At 49.1% G+C, this 12,047-nt stretch overlaps 2 protein-coding genes and 1 long non-coding RNA gene across 3 annotated transcripts in view; all 3 read right to left on the bottom strand.

Annotated features, from left to right (window-relative positions):
- The window catches only part of LOC137465947 (serine/threonine-protein kinase pim-1-like), a 175,895-nt gene that overhangs the window by 153,446 nt on the left and 10,402 nt on the right, over window positions 1–12,047 (bottom strand). The window lies entirely within an intron of this gene.
- Window positions 368–1,642, bottom strand: LOC137465948 (uncharacterized). The gene is made up of 2 exons (XR_010994916.1): window positions 1,559–1,642; window positions 368–586 (listed from the first exon to the last, which is right to left on the bottom strand). It is a non-coding gene; the product is annotated as an uncharacterized lncRNA (long non-coding RNA).
- LOC137465945 (serine/threonine-protein kinase pim-1-like) lies at window positions 2,055–4,030 on the bottom strand (the record flags this gene model as incomplete). The annotated part of the gene is made up of 5 exons (XM_068177908.1): window positions 2,055–2,116; window positions 2,358–2,534; window positions 3,149–3,515; window positions 3,720–3,770; window positions 3,929–4,030. Coding segments are annotated over 5 exons (759 nt in total), but the record flags the coding sequence as incomplete, so codon positions are not given.

The raw sequence follows: 12,047 nt of genomic DNA, 5'->3' as shown, positions 1-12,047 counted from the left end.
GGGGATTCACAGAGCTCATCCTGCTGCAAGGACCAGGAAAAGGGAGTGGGAACTCAGCAGTGAGGACAGCTGAGGGCTGGAAAGCAGCTCTGAATGACACTAAAATCCCACTGGACCTCTGAGACATTGCTGCTCCTCAGCAAGTGACAGGATGAGTCCCTAAGCCTGGGGCTCGGCCTTCCTCATGGTGAGGGGCACCAAGGAAGGCAACAGTGTGATGGAGACTGCCATGGGCTGGGAACTCACTGGGGGACAAGAGGGAGCAGTTGGGAAGTAAAAGGCAGGTGGGGGAGAGAACAGTTCAGAGAAGGGCTGAGCTACAGCTTGAGCAAGCTGCAAAATGTCATTTGGGGTCATCCCAGATTGATTTCATTTCAGAAGCTATTGAACAAGTTTAATTTTTGGGTGGTGGCATGTTTGCCCTTGGAGGTGTACACTCTGCAAACTTGAGCTGTGTTGCTGAAATGCTCAAGCAGGTCTGTGCTGCAGGTCACCCCATTTCTTCTTTGGCTGATTGCGGCCCGGTGCTGAGCTCCAGCAGAGCCCTGGCACAGCCCAGAGCAGCCTCAGCACCTGCAGAGCCCGGCTGCAAGGAGAGAAACCAGAAAGCGCTTGTCAGCTGAAGGCTCCTGGCCCCTTGTCCCAGCCGCCCGCAGTGCCCAGGCCATGCTGGCCGTGCCCAGAGCTGTGCCCAGAGCTGCCCATCCCTGCTGCCTTTGGGAGCAGAGCAGGAGGGCAGGACATGTGCCCAGCCTGCAGCCGGCCACGGCACATCCAGCCCTCAGCAGCTGCCCAGAGCAGGATGCTCCTGTGCTCGCTGCCATCTCCCCAAAGCTCTGATCCCACCATGCCAAGCAGACCGGACCCACCTGACGCCATCCTCCGCTGGAAGAAAAGCTGGTCCCAAACGATGTCCTCAGCCTTCTCCAAGGGCACGGCCCATCCACGCAACAGCTGCTCCCAAGCATTTCCCCATCCAAACTGGACCCCACCTGGAACGCTTCCTCTAGAAAAACACACAACAAATTATTGAAAATAGATTACAGACAAAAAGGGGAACAAGAAAAAAGGTCAAAAATCTTATCTCTGTCAGGGGATTAAGGAAGGCCCAACCCCTGCATGCCAGGGAAAAACCCACCCACAGGTGAGGGAAGCCCAGGCTGTCTCCCTTCCCCCTGCACTGCCCCCCAAAATAACGGTGATCCCAAAGCAAAGAGGGGCAGTGGAGCAGCCCAAGCCCTTCCTTGCCTGCAAAGCAAAGCAGCCCCTGCACAGGTTCTGGAGTCCCACCTCTGCTCCCACCATGGGGGTGTCTTTGTGTCGGGCTGGCTGCCCCAGCCCCAGCCCGGGGCACGGTGGGTGCTGGGGCTGTTGGCAGGGCCAGGAGCCCACTCCCATTTCATCAGCACCCCAGCCCATCCCCCCAGCCTTGCCAAAAGCAGCCTGGCAGCCGACTGAAGGATCAGCTGCATCCTCCCCAGCAAAGGGGGAACCTTTGGTTCCCGGCCAGGCTGTGCAATGCCCAAATCTGGGAGCATCCCCCTGCGTGTGGACTCACCTGCAAATTCCCTGTGGAGCCTGGCTTTGGAGAAGGCGCCAGAATCAAAGTCCATCATCTTCAGCTGCCGGTGACCAGGTGGAGGAAGAGGTTGTCATTTTTGATGTCGTCCTCACTGTCCCCAGCAGCAGCAGCCCCACCTGGTACAGCTTCTCCAGGGCCGCCTCCTCATTCCCTGAGGTGAGCCCAGGCTGTCAAGGTTCTGCCCAGGGCCCCAGCTGTCAGGGAACCAGGACAAGCAAAACCAGCTCAGATGGTGGCCACCAGTGCTGGGCAGAGCAGCTCAGCTCCAGCACAAGGGCTGCGTGTTCCCATCTGATGACCCCTGGGCAGTGACACAGGCAGGACAAAACCAGTCTGGTTGGCTTTGCCACTGATTGCCAGGACAAGTGTGGAGCTGTTACCTGCCAGGCCCCTGGATCCAACTGTGCACGTTGATCTCTCCCATCTTCTAGGGCAGAAGACCACCCTGCACCCATGGATCACGGAAAAGCTCTTCTAAGGATGGCCTGTCCAAGGGCTGCATGGACAAACACCTCTTAATGAGATCCTGGCACTCTGGGGAAACAAACCAGAAATCACCAGTCAGTTGGAGAAGTTGCCCCCCTGTTCCCATGCCCAGGCCATGCTGGGTGTGCCCAGAGCTGGGCCTAAACTTCCCCATGGATTCTGTGTTTGGAGGAGAGCAGGAGAGCAGAACATGTGCCACCTCCTCAGCAGCTGCCAGAGCAGGATGCTCATGAGCTGCTGCTGTCTCCCAGCACTGGTATTGCCCCCATGGCCAGAGATGAGGACCCACCTTGAGAGAGCCGTCGTGGGATCAAGATCCGCCCCCAGATGATCTCCTGGCCCCTCCTGAACGGGTGCTTCCCCATGACCAGGTGGTACAGCAGGAGGCCCAGGGACCAGATCGTCGCTGCCTCGCCGTGGTAGCGTTGGTGGTGGATCCACTCTGGTGGGCTGTAGGACAGGGTTCCTGTGGAACACAGACAGAGTTCATCAGGGGGACGCTGCTGCTCCCAGAGCCTGGCCCCAGCACCCCATGGCATGTGGGGGCTGCCCCAGATGCACACAGGGTGACTGCTGCCCTCTCACCAGCACCTGGGACTTGTGTACAGACTTGGGGCTGGAAAAGAAGCCACTGGTGTTGGAAGAGGGCAGCAGAAATCCTGGGAAGGCCCAACCATGACACACAAAAGCAAAACTCATCCAGTGGTGGAGAAAGCCCGCTCTACTCCCCGCCTGCACGGCCCCCCAAAAATGTTAACCAGTCAATGCAAACAATGGGAGCAGAGCAGTCCAAGCCCTTCTCGCCTGCACACCAAACCATCCAGGGCACAGGGTCAGACCCCCCTCTCTGCTACCCCCACTGGGGTTTTTGTCAGGCTGGCTGCCCCAGCTCCAGCCTTAGCCCAGGCCACAGTGGGTGCTGAAGGCTGTCGGCAGGGCTGGAGCTGGCCCCCCTCACACCCCCACCCAAATCAGCTTGGCTCCAGCATTAATCCCATCCTGGTTGGAATAGGGGGAGCCCTGGGGCTGCACCCCGGCTGGGCCATGAGATGTCCAGGAGCATCCCCAGGCAGAGCTCACCTGCAAACTGGGTGTAGGCTGTGTCTTGGAGGAAGGCGCCACAGCCAAAGTCAATCAGTTTCAGCTGCCCGGTGGCCAGGTCGAGCAGGATGTTCTCAGGCTTGATGTCCCTGTGCAGGACCCCGCAGCTGGTGCAGTGCCGCACGGCCTCCAGCACCTGGCGGAACAGCCCCCGCGCCTCCTCCTCCGGCAGGAACCTCCGCTCCGCCAGGAAACCCGACAGCTCCTGGCACCGCTCCGGACGCTCCAGCACCAGCACGACGCTGTCAGGGAGCTCAAGCCACTCCAGGAGCTGAATGACACCAGTGCAGCCAGAGGACACCTTGTCCAGCAGCACGACCTCCAGGGGTGCGCTGGTGCCGTCGGGCTGCGGGAGGAGCGCGATGCCGTCAGTGGGGCTGAGGCCGTGCCAGGGCTGGGGAACCCCTCAGCCAGCCCGGGATGCTCTGCATGCCCCGCTCAGCCCATGCCCGCTCTCCCTGCAGGGCTCCCGGCGGCTCCCACCCTGCCGGGCCCCGGCTCCTCGCCACCCGGCACGGCCCGGCTTCTGCCGCTGGCCCCGCTCACTCACCAGCTCGCCCCAGTGCCGGACGCGGTTCCGTGGCACCCTTTTGATGGCCACCTGCAAGCAAGAGAGAGCAGTGGGTTGAGCGCGCCGCCCGCCCCGCCGGGCCCCATCCTCCTCCTCCTCCGCCCCCTCCACCTCCTCCTCCTCCTCCTGCTAATCCTCCTCCTCCTCCGCCCCCTTCTCCTGCGCCCGCCGCCGGCCCCGCCGCTCACCGGGGCGCCGTCCGAGAGCCGCGTGGCTGCGAAGACGCTGCCGAAGCCGCCGCTGCCCAGCAGCGAACCCAGCCGGTACCGCTCCTGCAGGGCCTCCTCCTGCGCCTTCCCTGCGGGCGGGACGGGGCTGTCAGCGCTCGGCCCGGGGCCAGGAGCGGCCCCCGAGCGCCCCCCGAGCGCCCCGGGCCGGCCCTCCCCAGGCGTTCTGTCCCTGGAACGGGACAGCGGCGGCTCGGGGCCGACGGCCGCGCTGCCGAGCGGCGGAGCTCGGGCCGGGGAAGCCGCAGCGGGGGCGGCGGGAGCGGCCGCGCCGCGTGTGTCCTCCGCGGGGCCCGGGAGGAGCCGGGGCCGGGGCCGGGACTGGAGCCCACGTCGGGGCCGGGGCCGGGCTCGGGCCAGGCGGAGCCAGAGGGCGGCGGTGCCGCCCGAGCTCCAGGCACTGATGCCCGCCCAGCAGCGCCACCGCCAGCACGACCAGAGCCGGGCGGAGACGAGACCCCGGCGGGACGGCCGGGGACGGGGACGGGGATGAGGACGGGGCAGCCCCGCCGGGGGCCGGGGGCGGGCTGGGGACATGGCCCGGCAGGGGGAGAGGGAGACTGGGAGAGGAGGGGACAACGGGAAAGGGAGAGCGGGAGAGGGTGCGGGACAGCAGGAGAGGGAGAGGAGATGCGAGAGGGACTCAATAGAGTATGTGCTTTAGCTGCCGCTGCTGCTGCCGCTGCTGCCGCTGCTGCCGCTGCCGCCGCTGCCGCTGTTGCTGCAACTGAAGCTCCGGGGCCGTTTGTCCCCGTGTCCGTTTTTCCGTTGCCCGCTCGCTCCCGCGCCCAGCCCCCCGCTCCCCGGGGGCAGCCCCTGAGCCTGTCCAAACACGGGAACTTTGCCCTGGTCAGCCCAGACCCAGAGTCTGGACTCCTACACAGGGGAACAGGAATCCCCTCGGTCGCTGCCATGCATTGTCCCCGCTGAGGATCAAACCCTATCGGGGCACATTCCCTGAGTGCAGAATTTGTACCTGACCCAAGCACTGCACTTACCTCTCCAGCAATGATTAAAAAATAAAAATCTAAAGTCTGTGAGACTCTCCGATAAAAACAGAATGTTACAAATGTTGAGTAGAGGCAACTGCACGTTGTAGTTGGCATCTTAATATAATAAAATTTTTTTTTACTTTTTCTATTTTACAAATCCTGAAAGCATGTTTCCTTAACTGCCAGTACTATTTAGTTTATTGTCAGCTGTGTAGAAGTCAAATCATAACTTTCAAAATAATTCAGGCTAATGCAGTTTAGTAATGGTTAAAAAAATGTGTACTTCATACGGCAGCTGGGCTTTGATCAAATCTGTTTGCTGTATATCCAATGGCATATTTTACTAAAATTCCTTTCATCAACGTATGGCCTCATTATTTGATGCACTGTCAGTGAACTCTGTGCAGCACAGTCTGCAGGATTTCATATATAAACTACACTATAGGGAAAGACATGCCGGAAGGATTTTAATTTCCACTTTCAACAAATTGATTTAAAAAATCATTACTATATTCTTGAAGTCTACTGGAGACGGGTTTTTTTAATGCATTGTCCACCTAATTTTGGATCAACATTTTGTGCAGCTAAAATGTAAAGTGATACACATATGAACGTGTACACTGCACAGCAGTGATCATCTGTTGGCCCAATAACCCAGTTATTTTATTGTTAGACTGAACACATTTGCTTTCTTCCTGTTTTTTTTAAACACTTGATTTCATTTAAATTTGGAGTATATGTGACAGAGAATCAGCAGAGTCTCTATAAAAAATCCCACTTGTGAGCTTACACAAGTCATTGACTCAATGGGGACCTGCTCCTCTTGATGGGTTTCCCTCAGGTACTCATCATCACAGCATCTGAGCACTTTAAAAGCTTTAATGTCTCCATTCTCTACCCTCTATCCTTGTTAGAGGTAGCTGGATTTCTTTTAATGCTGCCATCGAAGATGACATCCCTTGGATAACATCACACTAGCCGTCAGGACCAGTACCCACATCCCCCTAGTCACACAGCCAACCTTCTCCACAGGGACAACAGACTTGGAACTCCTGCAGGGAGATCCATGACTCACGTACCACTTTTTACAGTGTTTTATTTGTGATTTAAGTGCTTGTGCAAACTGCAGAAAATTACAAGCAATCACAGTTTCATTTTCTATAAAGAACTTCACAGAGCTGTGTAAGGAAAAACACACTGCCAGTATGGGTTCAGACAGCAGGTCATCAAAGCTTTAACAGCCCTGTGTCCTCTGATCATCAATTTTACCATTTTCAAGGGTTACAACATGCTGCTATCTATTCAGAGCTTCAAAAACCTTTCTGTTTGTGACACAGCAGGAATCACTTTATATTTGGTGCAACAGTTGTTTTGCTATTTTTAAGCTGCTTTATGAGGGGTGCTATCATGACAGTTCCTGGAATCTGAAACAGCCCTACTGAAAAAGAAACCAAGAATTCATGCATCACCTCCTCCATTCAACACAGAAATACTTCCACTTTAGTTTAAAATCACAATAACTTTCCTGTGTCTTGTGAGGACACAGTGTGCAAGGATGAATCAGTATTTCACTGAAAAAAAGGAAAAAATTTAGATGGTTAACCAGTTAGTTTCCATAACCAGAAGTCCAACATTAAAAAGGCAGGATGTAAAACACTTCTCATTTCCTTTTCCCCTAAGTCATTTGTCCCCTAAGATGATGAGGCAATCTCAATCTTGAGGGACTTCTGAGGTTTCATTCCTCAGGGAATGAAAGGATTGTCAACACTGGAACAGGAGCTCAGAGAAATTGTGGATTCTCCATCTTTGCAGACATTTGAAGCTTGACTGGACATAGCTCTAAGCAATCTAATCCAAAGCTGAAGTTATCCATCCTTCGAAATACAAATAAAATCATATGACTTCCTCATGTCTCCTTCAATCCTAATTTTTCTACTATTTCCTTTAGCAGTTAATGGACAAATTAATAACTGAACTGAATCACACACTGAAGGTCTTGCTCAACATCCAACACCCTTCCACTTAAACTTGGATGTCTGACAGCCATCAAATGACTTTTTCTACTCTCTAGTGACCTTCTCTTCCCAAGGACTCTTCTGATAAGGGCAATGTCTACCTGAGCTGCTTACGAATTAACTACTTCACTATTAAAATCTGACTGAAAACAGGATCACTTGTCTTTTATAACACTGTCCAAAAGCTGAAGCAATTCAAGAACTGATCCATAGGCAGATAATCAACCCCTGTACCAAGAATAGCAATGTGTGCATAGGACAAGTGGAGTACACACAGCATAGGTACAGGCACTGCATTAGCTGTATCACTTAATTCAGTATCTCACAGCTTCCACGTACAGTTCACCCACATGGTCCTGGTTTGCCCATCCCGTGAAAACTAAGCCCACAGCTGAGTGTCAAAGTTATTAACATGGTATGTGAAATAAGGCTTTTGCCTGCACGGAGACAAGAGGGGGATTTATTCCAAGATTTCCCCACTGGAGTCTGAAGAAGTTGGGTGAAAAATGCCACTGGATGAATTATTGACACCCAAACCACGCCAATGACTTCTGCTCGCCCAGCACACAAGACCATCTGTGTGTTCCCTCCTGACCTCTCTTTTCTATCCAGATCAGCAGCTCTTTCCTGCCAGTCTATTATGTCCCAGTGACACCAGGAAGTGGAAGCCATTGTAGTTACCACATTAAATATTTCTCAACATTGCAGGGAAAAAAAACTACTAGAAAGGAATTGGGCTGCATGCTGGCTTAGCTAGAAAAAGAAATGTGGTGGAGAAGATTAAGCTGTGTTTCTATAGCCACAGCTGAGCAGGTGGCAAAGACCCATCACTGGTGCTTGTTCCATAGAGGATTCCACTCCCTGGCAAAACAGTTACTCCTCAAAGAAACCAGGGCTTGAAGATATCCAGGACTCTGCCTGTCAGATGAGCCTTGTGTAAGTTTATGAAGTCTTGGGGTCACTATGATTAACTACCTTCCTTAAGCTGTTCCCCACAAGGCTTTAGTGCTTTTAAACCACTGACCCCTTGAATTAAAGAGGGAGATTTCTCTTTTCACAGCTGTGACTCAACACAGGAAGGAATTCAGAGACATCTGAAAACAAAGCCAGGCAGAATTAAAAACAAAATCCTTTAATGACAGATTTAGCAAGTGATGGGCACAGCTGGAGCTTACAAATACAACTAAGCAAATGAGCATGCATTATACAACAACCTTACATAGACAGATCCTATGAAGGGCAATTTCCTCACAAGGAATTGCAAAAACCTAACTGCTATGAATAAATCATCAGAAAAAATAGATATTGGCTGTTCAAAAGGAATCTGAGTCTTCGGATCCTTTACCAAACTAAATGGTAACCACCCCTAAAATATGTGACAACCAATTAAGAAACTAAAGCCTTCACTTTTAGTTATTGTCTATTTAAATCACAATACAAAATCAAAATTCCTGTGCCTAGAGAAGAATAAAACACTATTAAGGTAGTTTTCAAAACTTATATAATACCTTTCGTACATTCAACTTAAAATATAACAGTAACTAGTACATACATCATTGAGTCATTGTAAAGAAAATGTGTGCCTACTATTTCTGCTGGGGAAACTGATGCTAAATGTACTCACTAGATATTCTAGGAGGAATTGAAGTGAAAAAAAGAAGTGGAATTAGATAGTAACAGCTAATTATCAGTGTCACTATCTTAAACATGACATGCTTCTTTCTACCCAGTCAAATGGGCTACATGACACAGCAGACTACTTTTAAGAAGCAAGCACAAGTTTGCCGATGAACTTTATAAAGTGCAACAAATATCTTGAAGATAATCAAGCATGAGGAGTTGACCACCTCCACACAGTACTGCAAAGCAAAACAACAATGACTACTGAAAATTCTATTTCCCTTATCTGCCTAGCTGGGGTATGTGACTTGCATTAATGGCACGGGGAATAATGTACTTGCACTCAGACCCTGGACTGACTGATGTCAAATGAAGTTCAACCATTCATATTAATGGGGATCAGCATTTGTCCGAGGGAATGGAAGCCTCTCGGACCTCAGGGTCATGAATTGACAAGCTATCGAACATTTTCTCTGTAGTGCTGACCATCCTCCATCCCCACTGAGCTCAGCTGTCTGGACTCTTAGTCCCGCTCCAGCTGCTTTGTGCTCCTCCTGAGGCACAGAAAGAGCTCATTACAGATTCTTTCTGTGTAATGTGCAATGAGGGCTGAGGTCTCTCAACTCCCTTTCTAGGAAATGCAGAATAGTCACATTTCTCCGGACCCCAAGAAAAACAGAGACATACATGCAAACTGTGAGGTTTGTTATTCTGGAGATCTGTAATTGACTAAGCCAGATGGTGACAGAAGTGCCATTAATGCCAAAAAAAAAAAAAAAACAAAAAAAAAAACACCCAAACCCAAACCACTGAAAATATCTCCTCAAAAGAACAAAGATGACTAATAACTTGTACCAAGAAAATGACTGTTAAATTGCTATTGTCTCACACCACTAATACACTGGCAGGATGCAAAAAGCAGTTTTTCTTACAGATAGATTTTCTGGAAAAATACCTTCTCGCAGAACTTATTCTTGAATGGTTTCAGGATATCTATAAACTCATGGGTTGTAGTCAATCTAATGATCAGCAAGCAGTAACTTCAGACAGCTGATAAAAGTCTGTAGCTGATATTACCCATTAAAACATTAAAACATGCAAAAGAAACCACTGCAGCAGAGTTTTGGTCTTCTTAATATCAAGTAGATCAATTCTGGGAGTAAGGACAGTTATAATTTTCACCATCATCATTAATCCTAATAAAATTAAGAAGGGCAATAGTAACAATGATAACCGTAACTTTTTTCCTAAACTTTTTTGGCAACAAAAAGTCTGCCAGATGCAAATTTAAATTTTATTGATGATAAGAAAGTCAGCTGTTTCTAGTGACTTTTGCAAGTTATAACCCAGCTCTGGTAGTCAGGACATGCAGAGTGAGTGAATTCAAAAAGCCCACTCAAGCCCTGGCATCCCTGTTTCTTTAGAGGCACCTCAACCACACTCTTGTTTTTCAGAGGAGTTTGTGCAGACATTAAAAACCATAAAGCAATAAAAAGAAAAGAATTCAGCATGCAAGGCCAACCCCAATGAAGGATGAGACAAATGAAAAAAACAAGATTAAAGTAAGTGCATAAAAAATTTCAGTATCATGAGTCACTAAACTGACCCATGAACTATAACTTGACCATGTCTCCTTTAATTGTTCCACATAAGGATCTGCTTTCTGAAAAAGAAGAATATCTTTAGCAGACATAGTGCTACAGCCGTTTTTTCCTTTATCAATAGTATATGCGTACTGTAGTGCAAGTTACGGAACTTAAGTTCTACCACAGAAAGAAGCATGTAGGATGTAGGAGACAGACAGCTAGACCAGAAAATGCCTTCTATATGTACCTGGTGAACTACCAGTAGAAGTCACCACAAAACAATGAAGATCTATTCCTGACGGTAATATAAGGTGAAATATAAAAGCTAAAAAGGCAAGACTGCAAACTTAGGCAGTCAGTAACTGAGAAAGTATTCACATTTGATATTCTTTCAGCATTAAAGTGGTCTCTCATTTTTCTTTCCTTAGCAATATGGATCACAAAAGATATTACTAATTTTCTACATTTAAGCAGTTCTGGGTTTTCTCCACCTTCAACATTAATTTCCTGTTCCAGAAAAATCCTCTCACACAACAACTTGTTACTTAAATAAGAATATAAAAATGTTTGTAATGGCAAAACTGAAGGCTCATCCAGTCTAGTGGTCTCTTTTCAACAGCAAGAAGAAAAATTATAGAACATTTATATATGATATTTCCCTACCCTTAGTGCCCCCCCTCCTCTCCATCTATTTTCAGCTCAGGAGATTTCCTGAGCCTATTGTGGCCTGTCTATTTTGCAACCCCCAAGTAGATATCACTTTCAAGTACTTGTCCAGCATCCCTCTGAGCCCTTGTAAAATTCTTGCATCTGCAACACCATCTGGCAAACAAGTTTATATGTCTGCTACCCAATGTGTGAAGAACCACTTCCAATACCAATAGTGCAATGTGATAATGTATTAATTTCCCCTCATACACCACCACCTTCATAACATTAGCCAGAAAGTAGCTCCCATTGGGCAATAAAAAAAGGAAAATTCGGATTTAGTTTGATGCTCATCCAACTGTTTCAACATTAGCTGCATGACACATGCTACCTCATTATTTATTTTGTATAATTGTCTCACGGAGTGAGTGGGAAATTAAGTGAAAATTGGTCAAGAGAAAGTTAAGAAGGTGATAGTAGTCATCAGTTCTAATGAGTGTTTGCTGCCAAAGAGAAATATCTTGCTATGGTCACTGCACAAGATGAGATATTTCACAACTAAATCTTTGGTGAGAATCCAGGATCAGCTTTGAACAAACTAAGTTCAATTCAACAGAGTAAGCATTTGCCAAGGCTGGCAAACATGGGGCAAAATCAGAGCTGAGATCAGTGAAAGACAAACCCTTCAGTTTCACAGCCATCAGTGGCTCAGGATTGGTAGCAGAAGGGTTCCCACACATGAACTGGTGAGTACCTGCAGGCAGGTAGGATGGAAAAGGCATCCCAGCACCCAGCAGCTGGGGAGATCTGTCACATCTCTCCTTGACAAGGCCCTTTGCCTCTCTCACGCTGCAGTAAAATTCACTTTTAGTTTACTGAAATGACCAGGATTTCTCATATTCACAACTTTTACTCTAATAAAGGCAGCATGGAGGTGAAGCGTTTTACTTTTGCACCAGTTGATAATGTATCTTCAAAATCTGCTTTCAAAATTACTGAATAATTTAAGAAATGTGCTTTAAGATTTATGTTATAAACTGACTATGAGGAAGTAAGAGTTATAAGCTCTCTTAATCTTCAGGTTTCAAGGTGTGAGTGATGTAAGAAACATCATCTTGCAATACAGAACAGTAAAATTGTGAAGATTTATGCCTTCCGTTGAAACATCTGGTCTTACCCGCCCTTGGTGCCAGAATGGCAGACTGGATGAGCTGCTTGT

The sequence above is a fragment of the Anomalospiza imberbis genome, unplaced genomic scaffold (assembly GCF_031753505.1).
Source record: "Anomalospiza imberbis isolate Cuckoo-Finch-1a 21T00152 unplaced genomic scaffold, ASM3175350v1 scaffold_120, whole genome shotgun sequence".
In the NCBI taxonomy this organism is placed as follows: Eukaryota; Metazoa; Chordata; class Aves; order Passeriformes; family Viduidae; genus Anomalospiza; species Anomalospiza imberbis.
The sequence above is the reverse complement of the archived record's forward strand: the minus strand, read 5'-3'. Positions and strand labels throughout refer to the sequence as shown.